At 40.5% G+C, this 16923-nt stretch overlaps 1 protein-coding gene across 2 annotated transcripts; it reads right to left on the bottom strand.

Moving 5' to 3' along the window:
* Nucleotides 1-5179: 5179 nt before the first annotated feature.
* On the bottom strand, nucleotides 5180-13433 carry LOC102253287 (U4/U6.U5 small nuclear ribonucleoprotein 27 kDa protein-like). 2 transcript variants are annotated; one of them, XM_014540943.1, is made up of 6 exons: nucleotides 13243-13433; nucleotides 11520-11640; nucleotides 10742-10845; nucleotides 9341-9420; nucleotides 5438-5610; nucleotides 5180-5351 (listed from the first exon to the last, which is right to left on the bottom strand). In XM_014540943.1, the coding sequence occupies exons 1-6, from the start codon at nucleotides 13358-13360 to the stop codon at nucleotides 5255-5257; spliced, it is 693 nt and encodes a 230-aa protein (XP_014396429.1). In that variant the 5' UTR covers nucleotides 13361-13433; the 3' UTR covers nucleotides 5180-5254. The 2 variants fall into 2 exon arrangements, with proteins under 2 accessions (XP_014396429.1, XP_014396430.1); XM_014540944.1 differs by lacking the exons at nucleotides 5180-5351; nucleotides 5438-5610 and adding exons at nucleotides 6055-6701; nucleotides 7031-7089.
* Between the last annotated feature and the right edge of the window lie 3490 nt (nucleotides 13434-16923).

The raw sequence follows: 16923 nt of genomic DNA on the forward strand, positions 1-16923 counted from the left end.
GGGAGTTATCAGGAGGCCACTAGAGTAGTCTAGGCAAGAGCGATGGCTTAGGTTATATAGGTGGTAAGAGTGGTCAGTTTCAACATGTATCAAATCACTACGATGTATATTTGAAATGTCTTATAATTTCATGTCAATTATACTTCGATAAATCTGAAAAAATTATATTAAAGCCCTGGCTGGTGTGGCTAAGCGGTTGGAGCATTGGTCCATGAACTGAAGGGTTGCGGGTTCAATTCCCAGTGAAGGGAATGTACCTAGGTTGCAGGCTCTACCCAAGGCCCTGGATGAGGTACACTTGGGAGACAACCAAGTGATGTGTCTCTCTCAAAACGATGTTTCTCAAGAGCACACACACGCACTCTCTCTCTCCCCCCTTATTTCTCCTGCCCTTCCACACTCTAAAAATCCTTGAATGAGAATTAAGGGAAAAAAGGTGGATTCAAAATATACTCTTAGGGTCAAAAGAATTGGCCAATGAATCAGATATGGAGCACAGGAGAAAGAGAGGAGTTAAGGATGACCCTAAGGCTTTTGGTCTGACCAAAGAAGTGAGTGAAGGAGCCAGCCATTTACTGAGATGGGAAAACCTCAAAGAAGGCTGGGCAGGGAAATGAGAGTTCAGTTAATTTTAAATTTGAGGTGCCTAATAATCTAGGTGCATATACAAGCCTGGAATTCAGTAAAATGGTCAAGCTGGAAGTATAAATTTGAGAGTCATGACTAAAGATTTTGAAGTCAAATAGAGTTCTCTCTAGACCAGGGATTGAGCCCTGAAGCACTCATAACATTTAGATGCTTGAAAATAGATTTGGCATAATTTATGTCCATTGAGGGGCAGCAACCTGTTAGATAATCTGATAGATAAAAGACTCTTCAAATGAAGACTTCTCTTAGGATCAGAGGTGTCTTATCTTAGGTTTTGAAAGATTCCCTCCTCTATTGCTTTGGTGTTAGTTGATGGAGCATGAACCTATTGACCTACCAGATATTATCAGGTTATTTCTTTACAAACTATGCTACCTTGAGGATCTCAAGTCAAATTTCCACAAACACCACATTAAGATGACAATCCAGACGTGTAATGTAGTTTGGGTTATATTTTATCTTGTAATTTTTAGCTTCCATATTCAAACTATTGGGTATGCACATATATGGTCAGAAAGAGTCCTTGTCATGGATAATTTAGAGATACATGAGTATTTTGGTGAGTGGGGTATGGGAGTCTATTTAGCTCAGCTTGCAAAAAGTCCAAGCAAAATAATCTAAGGCAGTGACACTCATGCAATGGGTACTACAAGTTGTGCAGCTAATGTAGCACACTCAAATATTTAAGCACTGAAGGCAACCTGTAGTATAAACACTAATAATTTCTGCCTTTATGGTCTGAAAAGCTTTCTCATCTGAGAAATGGAAATAATAATACCTGCTGTATTTCATAGGGATTAAATGAACCAAGGTGCTCTGTACACTGTATTATGCAATGCAGTCATACTACTATTTTCTTTATATGGAATAACCTGCCAGGAAAGCTTTTAAAGACCTACAATAGCTCTGGACAGTGTGGCTCAGTTGGCTGGGCATCATCCCGTGCATCAAAAGATTGACGGTTTGATTCACAGTCAGGGCACATGCCTGTATTTCAGGTTCCATCCCTGGTAGGGGGAGTGTAGGAGTCAGCTGATCAGTGTTTCACTCTCTCATAGATGTTTCTCTTTCCTTCTCCCTTCATCTCTCTAAAAATAAAAAATAAATTAATTAAAAATAAAAAAATTTAAAAGGAACTATAATAGGTGGTCAAATCTCAGATGCCATGAAGAATTTAAAAATCCAGCTAAAGACATAATATCAGCCAGGCCAGTGTAGTTCAGTGGTTGAGACTTGACCCATGCACCAAGTGGTCAACCAATTTGATTCCCAATCAGGGCACATGCCTGGGTTGCGGGCTTAATCCCCAACATGGGTTGTGCTGAAGGCAGTCAGTCAATGTTTCTCTTCGATGTTTCTATCACTATACTTCTGCCTTCCTCTCTCTCTAATATAAACAAAAACACTTATATTTGTCCTTTTAAAATACATTTTTATTGATTTCAGAAAGGAAGGGAGAGGAAGACAGGACAAAAGCATTAATGATGACAGAGAATCATCTATTGGCTGCCTCCTGCACACCCCACAATGGGGATAGAGCCCGCAACCCTGGCACATACCCTGACAGGGAATCGAACCATGACCTCCTGGTTCATAGGTCATCACCATGCACTGAGCCACTCTGGTTGGGCTCAATAAAAACATTTAAAAAGAAAAAACAGCCCAGCTGGTGTGGGTCAGTGGTGAACATCAATCAACCCAGGCACAGAGATCGCTGGTTCAATTCCTAATCAGGGCACATGCCCAGGTTGTAGGCTCAATCCCCAGTAGGAGGCAACTGATTGATGTTTCCCTTTCATCAATGATTCTATCTCTCCCTACTCCTATCCTCACTTTAAAATATCAGTAAAAATATATATTTTTTTAAAAAGACACATAAAATCATGTACATACAAGGATAGTGATTATAGAATTTTTTAAAATAGTAAAAGAAACAACTTGAATGTCCATCAATGGGGCATTAGTTAAAAAAAATTATAGTCTATCATTAAGTGGACTATATAATTGGTGCCCTTAAAAGAAAAAAAAAAAAAAGCCTTGGCCAGTGTGGCTCAGTTGGTTAGAGTTTCATCCCATACACAGAAGGGTCATGGGTTCGATTCTAGGTCAGGGCACATATCCAGGTTATGGGTTTGATCCCCCATTGGGCACATATGGGAAGCAACCCAATTGATGTCTCTCTCACATCTCTCTAAAAATCAATGAAAAAACCCCTACCAAATTCTTGGGTGAGGATTAACATTAAAAAAAAAAAAAAAAAAGCAGCAGAGCCCTGGCCACTTTTGCTTAGTGGTTAGGGCACTGGTCCTTGAACCTTGAGTTTGATTCCCAGTCAAAAGCACGTACCTCGCTTGCAGGTTCTATCCCTGGTCCTAGTCAGGGCGAGTATGGGAGGCAACCAGTTGAGTCTCTCTCACATCGATGTTTCTCTCTCTCCCCCCTTCCCTCCCTTGCACTCTCTCTCTAAATATCAATGGGAAAAATATTCTTAGGTGAGGATTAAAAAAAAAAAAGGCGGCAGAACTTCCAGTCAAGATGGTGGAGTGGGTAAATGTGTTCATCTCCTAGGACCACATCAAAATTACAACTAAACTATAGAACCATCATTGTGAACACACTGAAAACCAGCTGAACAGTCTTATAACTAAGGATATACAGAAGAAGCCACATGGAGACTGTGAATTGTATTAATATTTCTCTTGGACTTTCTGGAATAAACCATATTTCATGATTTAAAAAAAAAAAAAAAAGACAATATTACCTGTACCTCTAAGAAACAATGTTAAGCCCTAGCCAGTTTGGCTCAGTGGACAAAGCATCGGCCTGTGGACTGAAGGGTCCCAGGTTTGATTCCGGTCTAGGGCACATGCCTGGGTTGCGGGCTCAATCCCCAGTAGGGGGTGTGCAGGAGGCAGCTGATCAATGATTCTCTCTCATCATTGATGTTTCTATCTCTCCCTCTCCCTTTCTCTCTGAAATCAATAAAAATATTTTTTTTTAAAAAAGGAAGAAACAATGTTAAGATTTACAAGTAAGTGAAAAAAGGTTAGGTGCAAAATAGTGTGTAAAATGTGCTTACATTTGAATAAGAAGATGCATTGTGTACATACAGAATATCTCTGAAAGGATACACAATTAGTTCACCCCTATGTCCTTTGTGCTGTCCAAATTATGTCCCAGGTGTTTGTATTACTCAGAAAACCCCACAAAAAACAACCCAAATTTAAAATATAACCAGAGCCTCAAATATCAAGGAGATGTGAAACAGAATGGGTAATGGTTATTATCTTCAATATTAAAAGAGCATCCTTCAAATAAGAAAAAGAAAAGCTTGCCAAAACACCAGTGGATTCATTATTTGAAATTAGCACTTTACAAAATACCAATATTTTACTTATCAGATTGGGAGCTTTAAATAAATTATTATGGCCCTGGCCTCTGTGGCTCAGTTGGTTGGGCGTCATCCCTAGCAACCAAAAGGTTGCTGGTTCGATTCTGTCAGGGCACATGCTGAGCTCGATTACCAGTAGGAGGCGTGCAGGAGGCAGCCGATCCATCGAAGTTTCTCTCTCTCCTCCCCTTCTTCCCTCTCTAAAAAAAAAACAAACCCCAAAAAATAAATAAATTCTGCACAATATTGGTGGTGTATAAAATGGGAAGGCTCATACTTTACTGGTCAGAGTCAGTTGTTACCTTTCTAGCCATATATATGTATCAAAACCCTTAAAACATGCACACACACCCTTTATCTCACATCTAAGAACTGAACCTGAGGAAATAATGCAACAAGTACAAAAAGATATATGTAACAGGGATACTACTTACAGCAAATCATGGGAGGGAAGCTAATGTTCACCAAGTAAATAATTAGTTAATGATATATTATGGTACAACCAAGTACCTCCTAAAAGCTAAGTTTCCAAAGAATATGTAAGAATATTAAAAAGATATTCACAGCACAGGATTAGCAAAAAAGAACTGCATTCTGATCTCATGGTTGGGAGTAAGAAATATACACCCATTAGATCCTGGAAAGATATATACCAAAATATTAACATTGAGTGTTTCTGGGGGTAGGTTTTACAGGTGATTTTGGCTTTTCCTTTACTGTTTGGTTTCTTCTGTTGTTTCTTTCTTTTTTTTAAATAATAAGCATGTATTGCTTTTAAAATGGGGGGAAAGCCCTGCCGGCATGGCTCAGTGGTTGAGCATCGACCTGTAACCAGATCACGGTTCAATTCCTGGTCTGGGCGTGCAGGAGCCAGCCCAACAATGATTCTCTCTGATCATTGATGTTTCTATCTCTCTTTCCCTCTCCCTTCCTCTCTGAAATCAATAAAAATATATTTTAAAAATAAAATGGGGGTAAATAAATGATATTGAGGGGAAAAACTAAGATACAAAAATCCAGTTATACTTTTTCATTCTTCTAATTTTTTAACTAAGAATCATGATATCTAAATCTATGTATGAAAAAAGGAAATTTATAGGGTGATACTTTCATGTAGTAATACAATATGGTATTATAAAATACAAGAGGGTAGAAATATCGCTTTATTTGAGAAGCTTACATCCAAATTACTTTTACGTGTTTTAAGAAGTCCTATCAAGCACCCAAGAAGAAAACATATACAGCTTCCACAGGAATAAAGACAAAAAAATGAAAAAAAAATGGGGTTGATGATTGCCCCAAATGATACTTCCTAAAAGAAAAAAATGAAATATTTAACATTTCTTCTTTTGAGGCAAGGTAAGCGAACTGCACACATCATAGGTAAAATTTTCTTACTTTACAAAGAAGGACTGTGATCCTGTTTTGATGCATATGAAATACAAAAAAACAAAACAAAATCCACTCTTCTGATCAAGATGAAGGAACCAACAACCATTCTTCAACATTTCAATTCTCACGCAATGAAATCCAAAGGTCTGTTGAATCCACCTTTGCAATTCATGTCCTGCCTATGACAAGAAGAAAAAAATTCAATGTTTATTTTTTTAAAAAAATTCTGGACTCCTCTTATGAAAAAATAACCATGGCCCTGGTCAGGTAGCTCAGTTGGTTAGAGCATCGTCCCTATATGCCAAGGTTGAGGGTTTGATCCCTAGTCAGGGCACATACAAGAATTAATCAATTAATGAATAAGTGGAACAACAAATCAATGTCTCTCACTTTTTAAAAAATAAAAATAATCACATGCTTTAGAGATTACACCTGAATCGCCTTTAAGATGGCAAAGGATAGGGTAAGAAGTATTCAAGATTATTTAATGTACAGTAAGATGGTATTACTTCACTTTCAAAATAAGCAAAAGTATTTTAGACTACTTACTGTAAAATCCAAATAGAAGTATAAGAATCTACTTTCATAATTATTTGGGAAGATTCCACAGACTTTAAAAAAAATCAATTCAAAATATATATTTATTTTAGGTAGCACTAAACACTTAATTTAAGGAAATAGAGAAGAGCTCAAAACAGGTACTTGCCAAGTAAATCGGATTGCATACTGGTTTTCTCCATAACACTTTATTTGAAGGTAACTTTACAAAGGAATGTCAATGATGATTCTGGTTCCTTAACTCACCAGCATTATCAAATCACATTATTCATATTCTAAATTAATTGGAATGTTAGTCTTTTATCAGTAATAAAGGTAGAGAGAAAGGCAATGTTTGAAGATGTCTTCCTGACTTTCTAATTCATTAGGAATTCAGTAAGATTTTAAGTATGAATTGGTTTGTCCTGTGGTATTAATAAAATGTTTCCACTTAACAGAAGAATGTATTTACAGTTAAAATCCTTACATAATCAATCTAGGTGAGTAATTCAGGAGAGATCTATTTTAAATCTATAATTTTAGCCTCGGCCGGTGTGGCTCAGCTGAATGAGAGTAGTCCCGTGAACTGTGGTGTCTCCGGTATGAGTCCCGGTCGTAGCGCATGCTTGAGCCGCGGTATCGGTCCCTGGTCGGGGTGCGTGAACGATACCGCCTATCATTTCTCTCTCGTGCTTCTCTCTCTCTCTCTCTTCTCTTCTCCTCTTCTCTCTCTCTAAAGTCAGTAAAAAAAAAAGATTTAAAAGAAAAATATTTAATTATAATAAAAATAAACTCTAAAGACTTTTTAAAACTCACGTTTTGAAGAAAGAACTATCTATACAGTTCTAAACCATTTAAGCTAACTACCCTTCTCTATAATAGCTATTAGTTTACCTATAAATTGAAAATTAAAATCCAGATCATAAGCAAGGAAGATTAAAACAAGGGACTGTATGGAAAATTGCTACATTTCTTACAAACACAATTATCCTATAACAAATTCTTTCCAAAGGACATAATTTATATCATTGGTTCAAACACAGAAATGGGGATTATGCGTACCTGTATTTCTGAGATATATTTACGGCATAGGCATTTACACAGCCAACCAACCTTTTTCCCTGGAGAAAAGCAATAAACAAATGATAAAAACAGGAAGGATACATTAAATGCCTTGATCAAAAGAACTGGATCCTATAGACCAGGGGTCCTCAAACTTTTTAAACAGGGGGCCAGTTCACTGTCCCTCAGACCGTTGGACGGCCGGACTATAGTTTTAAAAAAAAAAAACTATGAACAAATTCCTATGCACACTGCACATATCTTTTGAAGTAAAAAAACAAAACAGGAACAAATACAATATTTGTATTTGCATGTGGCCTGCAGGCTGTAGTTTGAGGACCCCTGCTATAGACAGACTTACATGGCAAGATCCATCTAAGAATGAGGTAGCCCAATGAGAGAAAGAATTTTCAGATCCTGATGATATCCCATGAGCTCCCAAGTATTACAACTCTGTTCACTTTTTTATAGTCACATGTAAACAAATAATACAATATTCAAAACAATATTCATAGTTAATGTATTTTTTACAAGAATAGTCTATCTATTTTTAGAGAGTGAGGAAGGAAGAAGATAGAAACATTAATGCTCCAGCAGGACACCAATCAGCTGCTTTCTGCACGTCAGAAAGGAGCCTGTAACCCTGCTTGTGTCCTGACCACAATCGAACCAGCAACCGTTCAGTGCAGAGGACGATGCCCACTGAGCCACTCCTGCAGGCCTTAAATTTTTCACTTCAGAACAGTCATGCCTCAGTACTCCTCTAAGTTTATACATTGTCAGTTAAAACACACACATGCCCTGTTTGGCTCAGTGGACAGAACATCAGACTGGACTGAAAGGTCCTGGGTTTGATTCCAAACAAACCTAGGTTGCATGCTTGATCACTGGCCCTGGTGGGGGCCTCTCCTCTCCCTTCCACTCTCTCTAAAAATCAATGGAAAAAAATATCCTTGTGTCAGGATTAATAAAAAATAATAAAAAAATAAAACACACACACTAAACACACAAATATGTGAGCCCTACACGATCATATCAGTTAGAAACTCCTAAAGCATGTGAAATTACCCTACTTTCACAACTCACTATTTTTCTCAATATTCTCAATTTCCATTTATGGAATTAAACAGATATAAAAGAAAGTTTAAAAAATATATTCTCTCTCCACATATACTTTCCTTCTGTCTATCCTTACTAGCTCCCTCAACCCCCCTCCTCCCCTGTCCGTTTCCCCTCTCCAACACTTCTTTCCCCTATTTCTCTTTACCCGTCTCCCTATTCCTCTACTCTCTCCCCTCACCCTCCCTATAATCCCTGACTTCAGCTCCCTGTCCACAATCCCTCCCTTTCCCCTCCCCCTTTTCCTTATTCTTTCCAGTATTATAGCATTCAACCTCCAAATCACCCCTCTCTGAGCTAAGAGATATGTGTGCAGCTACCCAATGTCATCTCTATTCAGCAGCTGAGTTTTCTTCTGTTTCACAGCACTTCCTCTTCCCATTATCCTTTCTTGGTTAACCCTACCACCCAGTCTTTCAGCCTGCCACCTCAGTCATCACTGACTGCTCACTCCCACTACCACGAACTCTGGCTCCTAAATGCTTCTCAATATTCCGGATCTTCCTCTCAGTTCATGTCTTCATCATCTTTCACTTGCATGACTCAGCAGTTCTCCCTGCCTCCAATCAAATGACTCCCATCTGTGCTCCAAGGCTGCCCTAGGTCATCTGTCTAAAACACACATATAATCCTATCACTCTTGTGTGGTTTTGGGTTTTTTTTTTAAATCTTTGCTATCTCTTACCATCCAAAGTATCAACTCTAAATTCCTTAGCATGACAAAGGGCAGCAAAAGTCTGTCATGATTTGCTTCCTACCCCTATTTCCAGACTCACTGTAGTCACTGGCCCATCAGCATCTTTTTAACAGCCACTAAATTTGAAATTCCCACAATACACTATGCTACTTCACGTCTACAGGGCATTTTCATGAACTCCTCCTTCTACTTAAAATGATCCTCTTCTTCTTCTTTGTACTGGCCCTTTAAGATCTAATGATCCTCTTCTTCTTTGTACTGGCCCTTTAAGATCTAACTCAACATCATCCCAGGCAAACACTCCCTGGATTCAATGGCACCTCACTGCTTCCTTCTCTGTACCCTCAAACCCCTTCACACAGACAGTTATTGTCTTTTAACTGAATAAACTTGTATCAATTACACAGGCAATAGGAAAAGAATATGGAAAAATGGGACAGTCATAATGGATTAATTCAAATCAGAATGCTTAACTGGCTTTGAGTTTTACTTACTTTTGTTGAGTCAAAGGCGGAAAATCCCATTACCTTCATCATTTCTATTTCTTCTTCTGTTTTGCCCTCTAAATCTTCCTCTGCAAAAATAAGAGGTAATTTTTAAAACTCTATCATTTTATATATTAAAGGAATGGTGGCACTAGATTAATAGTCATTCCATGTTACCAGCAGAAGACATATAAAATAATCAGGTAGCCCTAACTGGTTTGGCTCAGTGGATAGAGTGTAGGTCTGTGGACTCAAGGGTCCCAGGTTCGATTCTGGTCAAGGGCATGTACCTTGGTTGCGGGGACATCCCCAGTAGGGGGTGTGCAGGAGGCAGCTGATCGATGTTTCTCTCTCATCGATGTTTCTAACTCTCTATCCCTCTCCCTCTCCCTTCCTCTCTGTAAAAAATATATTTAAAACAACAACAACAATCAGGTAAAGAGTTGAGTCTAACAAAAAAATTTCTCTTCAATTTGGGCAGAATGTAACTTGAGGTGCAAGGAAGGAATGTGCTCTCCACCTTCCAACAGAAGAAACTGCTTAAAAGGACATGTTGAAGCCTTTAGGCAGGACCACCTTTCATATCAGACATGACACTTGTTTTGAAGGTACTGCCAAAATAAAATATGCTCACATGTCCTACCCACATCAGGAGCACGATAGATAACCAGGAACTCACTAAGGTACAATTAAAACAAAATCTCAAACCACCCTATCTAATAAAGAGGGAATATGCTAATTGACCCTTACACTATCACAAAGATGGTGGCACCCACAGCCAATAAGGAGGGAAGATGCTAATTGACTGCCCCACCCTCAAAGATGGTGGCGCCCACAGCCAATGAGGAGGGAATATGCTAATTGACTGCCCTGCCCTCTAAGATGGCAGTGCCCACAGCCAATGAGGAGAGAATATGCTAATTGACTGCCCTGCCCTCTAAGATGGCGGCACCCACAGTTGCAAGATGGCAGTGCCTAGTCCCCTCAGCCCCGCTGGGGCAGCAGGTCCACAGCAAGGCCGGGCCGGCCCCCAGGCAGGTCTGGCCTAGCCACGTGCCTGCCTCTGGAGTCCCCCAGTCCCTTCAGCCCCCCAGTCCCCCAGGGCAGGCCCGAGGTGCAGGTAACCAGGGTCAGCCGAGGCTTGCGCTGCCAGCAGTGGCAGCAGCTGAGGTGTGATGGGGCATCACTTTCCCCTGATAACTGAGTCACCTCCTGCCCCCGAGGGCTCCCGGACTGTGAGAGGGGGCAGGCCGGGCTGAGGGACCCCCTCCAGTGCATGAATTTTCATGCACCGGGCCTCTAATATGCAATAAACACTATAAACAACTTAATACTTTTTTAATGTTATCATGCCTGAAGTTATCTAAACAAGGCTGCACTCTTCCTACAGTTATTTTCTAATAACATTACCAGTTATCTGACCTTCTTTGCTCTTTCTTTCTTTCTTTTCCTCATCTCTTCTTTCTTTCAGTCGAGAAGGAGAAGGAGATGTGGATCTATGTCGTCTTGGGGATCTAATATTTAATAAGTAAACATGTCAGAAACAGAGACATACCTGGCCACTGTGTCAATCAGCACAGATATGCATGAGTGCCTGAAAGGTAAACGCTGAACAAGAGCCAGGCTGCAGAGAACCACGAGCCCATTTCCTATAGAAAAATAAGCTAGAAGGTTCCGCCTAGCCCGATTGTTAACAAAAATACAGTCTTGCTCAGTATAGCTAGGGCTAAAAAATGTTCTGCAAGGCAGAAAAATGTAACTAAACAGTTTCTAACAACTGCACATAAACACACAAAAAGTTGACTTAAACAGCAATTGATGCTTATTAGGAAATCACAAGTCCATTCTAAGGTACTTCCAAGATCTCACATTTTTTATTACATACTTGAATAAATCTTTATCACCAAAAAGTCAATAAAAGCAAAACAAACACTTATTTCTTATTTTTGCCAAGCATCATGTTAAGTGCTTTTCTGGCATTATTTCTCATTTACTCCTAAAGGCAACTCTAGGAGAAGAGACTTAATCCCATTCACCCAGGGAAATGTTAGGTTTAGAATAAGATGGGCTTAAGTCCCCCCATTTCATGACATTGTAAATGGCCTTATAAGTGATAAAAACAAAGTAAAGGGCAACAACTAGTTTCTCTGGGACTCGTGGTAAACCTCTGCCCATGTTCCGCACTTACCTGGAGCGTCTTCCGTGGGGGGACCCAGAGCGGCTCCTTCTCAGCTCTTTCTCCCTGGACTGAGACCTTTCCTGGCGACTGGGTTCTTTCTCCGGTGAAGTGGACGGGGACCGCTTATGTTCTAACACAAGGAACAAAATTGCAGAGCCAAAAATTACCTCAAATATTTAGAGCTGGGCTGTCTCATAGGAATATAATGCAAGTCATTTCTAGTAGTCACATTAAAAAGTAAAAAGCAGGTGAAATTAATTTTAATAGAATGTTATTTGACTAAATATATATATTTTCAAACTATTATCATTTCAAAAAGTACTCAATATAAAAAAATTGACATTTTTAGATTTCTTTGTACTAAATTAAGGAAATCCGGTGTGTATCCTACAATTAAACAGCACTTCTTAATCCTGATTGGGCACATCTTTATTCTGACTGGGATCCTCAATAGCCATATGTGGATGCCGGCCTCATTTAACTTTTAAGAAAATCACATCTTGACAAGTTGAAGGTGGTAAAAACCACCCAGGGGCAGAACCCAGGGTCTAAGTCAGAGTACACGGCACTGCCTCACTTATGGGGGTGGGGATCAGGAGACCTTAGGAGGTGACTTTTCTAGATGGAAAATTCTAAATATGAATTTCCATCCCTGGCCGGTGTGGCTCAGTTGGTTGGGCTTCCTATGGTGCACACCAAGTTCCCGGGTCTGATTCCCAATCATGGCCCATGCCCAGATTGCCAGCAGGGGACATGCAGGAGGCAGGCAATTTATGTTTCCCTCTTTTAAGTCAATGTTTCTCTCTCCCTCTGTCTTCCTGCCTTTCTTTCTAAAAAAAAATCAATAAAAATGTTTAAAAAAAGATCATGCCCTGGCCGGTGTGGCTCAGTTGGTTGAGCGCGTCCCACGCATCAAGAGGTCACTGGCCCAATTCCAGGTTGGGGCACATGCCTAGGTTGTGGGCTCCATCCCAAGTAGGGGGCCCATGCAGGGGGCAACCAATCGCTTTTTTCTCTCACCCTCTCCTTTCCTCTCTCTCTCGAAAATCCATAAAAATAGACCTGGCCTGTGGGGCTCAGTTGGTTCAGCGTCATCCCATGCACCAAAGGTTTGCTGGTTCAATTCCAGTTTGGAATAAAGAGTCGATTCCCATTAGGAGATAGTAGGGGGTGTGCAGGAGGCAGCCAGTAGGTGTTTCTCCCTCTCCTTTGCTTTCTCAAATCAATGTAAAAAAATTAAAAAATAAAATCAACAAAAACATGTTTTTCAAAAATATACATTTCCCTATTATAATAAGCTGGAAAAACCCAACATTGAGCACTCAAGTTACAGGCGGTATCACGTGCTGAGTGCTGTGGAATATGCCATTATTGCTCACATCAGTTTTTAAAGCTAGGTAATATTACCCCCAATGTCTAACGACGGGAATGAGGACTCAAACGCTGGATGACTGCACATGGTCACCCTCGAAATTAAATGAAGGGACCGTGGTCTGATTCTAAATTACCCAGTCACAACGATTAAAAAAAGTTATGACTGGAGGCTGATAAAGAACGAAGCTTCAGTTTAGAAGGGGAAAAAAAGAAAAAAGCCTGCTTTGGAACCGGAGGGCGGAGGTGTTCGTTGCCCATCCACACCCACCCACACGCCGCTCGTCTCCTCAGGCGTAAAGGGCCTGCATCTCCGCGGCCCTCGCACAGAAAATAAGGGGGGATAGGAAGCGCCTCTTACCGAGCCCCAGACCCTCCAAATTGCTTCCAGACTCACCCCCCTGAGGGGAGCGGGAGCGGGAGCGGCTGCCGCTGCGACTGCGGCTGCGGCTGCGGCTGTGGCTTCGGCTGCGATCCATTTGGAAAGCTCCTCTACCTCACAACGCCTCGGAAACGACTGAGCAACAACTTCCGTCAGGGCCGGAAGTGCGCTTTCACTGCCGACTGGAAAACGTTGAAACGACGCTCAAAGGTTCCGGAGTCTGAAGAAGTGCGGCTGCGCAAAGCCAGCCCAGACTCAAGGGGCCCACTGGAGCGGGGAGATGTGGGTGAGGACCAAGTTATTACTTCCGCTTCTCCAGCCCCATTTTAGCCGAGGCTTTTGTTCTGTGGCGGGCATTAAGGTGTGCTAGTTGATGTTGTTATAGAAATCTGGAAAAACCCGTATACCCACCACCCAAACTCAGTTTTCATTCCCCCCATCACCATTTATTTTCGCAGTTCTTGTTAAATGTACAAAATATTTCTTTAAAAAGTATTTTTATTTATTTCAGAAAGGGAGAGAAAGAGAGAACATCAATGATGAGAGAGAACCATTGATTGGTTGCCTCGTGCATGCCGCACAACTTGAGATGGAGCCAGCAACCTGGGCATGTGCCCTAATCTGGAAACAAACTGCGATCTTCCCGTTCATAGTTCTATGCTCAACCACTTAGCCAAATGCACAAATTATTTCATATCAAACCAATTCTAAAATGCATTCACAAGCAGTTTAAGCCCACACCGGGAAGCACGAGGGTGGGTCAGGAGGCAGAGGGAGCCAGGGGAAAGCATGAGTAAGAAACCTGATTGTGCTATTTGCAGGAAGGAATGGGAGAGGCAGGGTAAGCAGGTTAATTTGTGATTGTCGAATTTGAATAATTTCAGTGGGTTTGGGGAGGTAGGGGCTGTGCAGGTTTGTTTGGTACCTGACTGTGGAGTGATTAGGTTAGAGCAGTGGTTCTCAACCTTCCTAATGCTGCGAACCTTTAATACAGTTCCTCATGTGGTGACCCCCAATTTCATTGTTACAAATGGAACATAATTAAAGCATAGTGATTAATCACAAAACAATATGTAATTATATATGTGTTTTCTGATGGTCTTAGGCGACCCCTGTGAAAGGGTCGTTCAACTCCCAAAGGGGTCTCGACCCACAGGTTGAGAACTGCTGGGTTAGAGGAATGTTGCCTGGCTTGTGAAAGTTTGGTAAAGAAGGTGGTTGGAGGATATAGATTGCCAATTGAAAGCACTTTCCCAAGGCCCCAGGTGTCAAAACATGAGCAAATAAAAGAGATAAAAAGGTATGAGCAGCCCTAGCTGATTTGGCTCAGTGGATAGAGTATCCGCCTGAGGACTGATGGGTCCCAGGCCTGATTCCGGCCAAGGGTATAGGAAGCAGCCTATCAATGATTCTCATCATTGATGTTTCTATCTCTCTCTCTCTCTCCCTCTTCCTTCCTCTCTGAAATCAATTAAAAAAATTTTTTTTAAAAAAGGCATGGGCAAAACAATTATTCACACTAACATTTATTACACACCTGCATAACAGAGGATTAATAGTGAAAAAGGCATACCTGCTCTTGAGTAGACTGCTGGCCACTGAGAGATACAAACTAGTAAACAGTGTGAATGTGCATTGATGGGGAAAAACATTATGAGGGCACATAAGACTGGTACCTAACTGGTTTTGAGGGGGAGGGTGGTCAAGAGAAGTTTCCAGAAGGAAATGATGTCCAAACAAGACCTTAAGGATGAGTACAAATTAGCTAGGTGAAATGGGGTGACGCTTGTTGTGGTAAAAGGTGGAAGAGGTTGTCAAGGATGAAAATGCAAGAGTAAGAATGAGCTATGCAGGAAAATAAAAGTATGGAAGCCACTTGGGAACAAGGAGTAGAAATCTAAAGACACGGCTAGAATAAACTTGTAAACTATGGCAGCTATCCTGAGACAAAGGATGGGAGGGAATCAGATTGAGTTCATTCAGAGAACACTTGAAAAATGTAGAGGCTTCACTGGGGGGAATATAATAGGAGGCTGGTACAATAATCTACATTGGAAATTACAGTGGCCTATAGTAGAATGCTGTCAGTAGGTATGGTGGAACGTGCTAACACTTGATAAACAGTTGGTGAAACTTGAATAACTTGATGATGTTTAGATGCAGAGGATGAGGGAATTAGAAGAGTAAAGAAAGACAGACATCCAAGTTTCAGGTTTGTGGAACTAGGTAGATGGTAGCATCATTTGCTAAGATAAGGCATGTAGGATACAATCTGGGGAAAGAAGATACCTTCAGATCAGGACAAGGTAATTTGAGGTGCCATTTTGAACACCCAAGAGGAGATGCCGACTAGGTGTGTTTCTGGAATTCAGAAGGAAGATCTATGCTGGAACCACAGAAAAAGAAATCATCAGAATACAGATGTGCATTTGAAGCACAGAGAGTGCATGAAGTCACCCACCTGGTGCAAGCTCAGGAACAAGGGCCTGGAGATAGCCAGAGGAAGAACCCACAAAGACTAAGGAATGACCAGAAAAACAGGAGGAAAACGGGGTGAGTGTGGTATCAGAGAAGTTTAAGAGAAGGCTGCTTTTGAAAGGCAAATAAAGTGGTTAATTTGAAATGTTAGTTAAAAGGAGTGAAAAAAAATTCCAAACACATGGAGACTGTAATAGTTTGCAAAAAAGTCATTGTTGACTCTGGAAGTTTTAGTGAAGTTGAGTTGTGGATGGCTTTTGAAGTGAAGACAATTTGGAGAACCCTTAGAGTTTGGTGATGTTGGGCAAATCATATAGTGGGTAGAGATAAATGTGTGATTGACGGTTTTTCAAAGATGGGAGAATCTTACATCCACTCAAATATTGGTGTGAATGAGTCAGAATAGAGGAAAAAAGAAGAGAAAGGGAAAAAGCAAACGATTAAATCCTATAAGGGGGATCAGTCTTTGCCAATAAATGGCTCCTCCCCTTTAAGATGTGGGATAGAAATTGGGTTCTGCTAGGGCTTTCCTATGTGCTGATCAAGCCCTCTCTTACAATGTACATTATCCAGCACTGTATATCTTCAGCACTGTATCTGGAAGAAAACCCTCTATATTTGCAATACATGGTTTGAAGTTCTCTCATTCTAAGGCCATTGAGATAGAATTTGAGTGGGGAGGTCAATATGTGATATTTGTGTTTCTTCTCCAACCAACCAGATTTCCTCAATAAAGCCAAACTGTGTTTAAATTAAATTATGTGTACCTTATGTAAGAATCAACATGAACCATCTGTGATTCTCTGCAAATGTACTATCTCTAGCTTTTGTTAAATTTTGTTTTACCTTTGCAGTCCTGTTTCAGATAAACCTTTACAAAAGTATCCTACTTTACCATTCCATATGGATGTCTGCTATTGAGTAAGTAATTTCCCCTTAGTTAAATGTAGTCTGACCACTAGTTAACAGTGATTGTTGTTGTTTGAGACTTTGCTTTTGTACACCTGGGAAGAATTTCAGGCTCTGGTTGGGGAAAGAACTGTACTATGCCTTTTTTTTTTTTTAATGCCACCAAGCGATTAGATCCACATTGCTTAAAATATGACTCAACATATCATTTTAGGTGATTGGCAAATCATCACCTAATTTGTACCCTGGCTCTATTATCTTTACTGTTCTTTA

Source organism: Myotis brandtii, unplaced genomic scaffold (genome assembly GCF_000412655.1).
Source record: "Myotis brandtii unplaced genomic scaffold, ASM41265v1 scaffold251, whole genome shotgun sequence".
In the NCBI taxonomy this organism is placed as follows: Eukaryota; Metazoa; Chordata; class Mammalia; order Chiroptera; family Vespertilionidae; genus Myotis; species Myotis brandtii.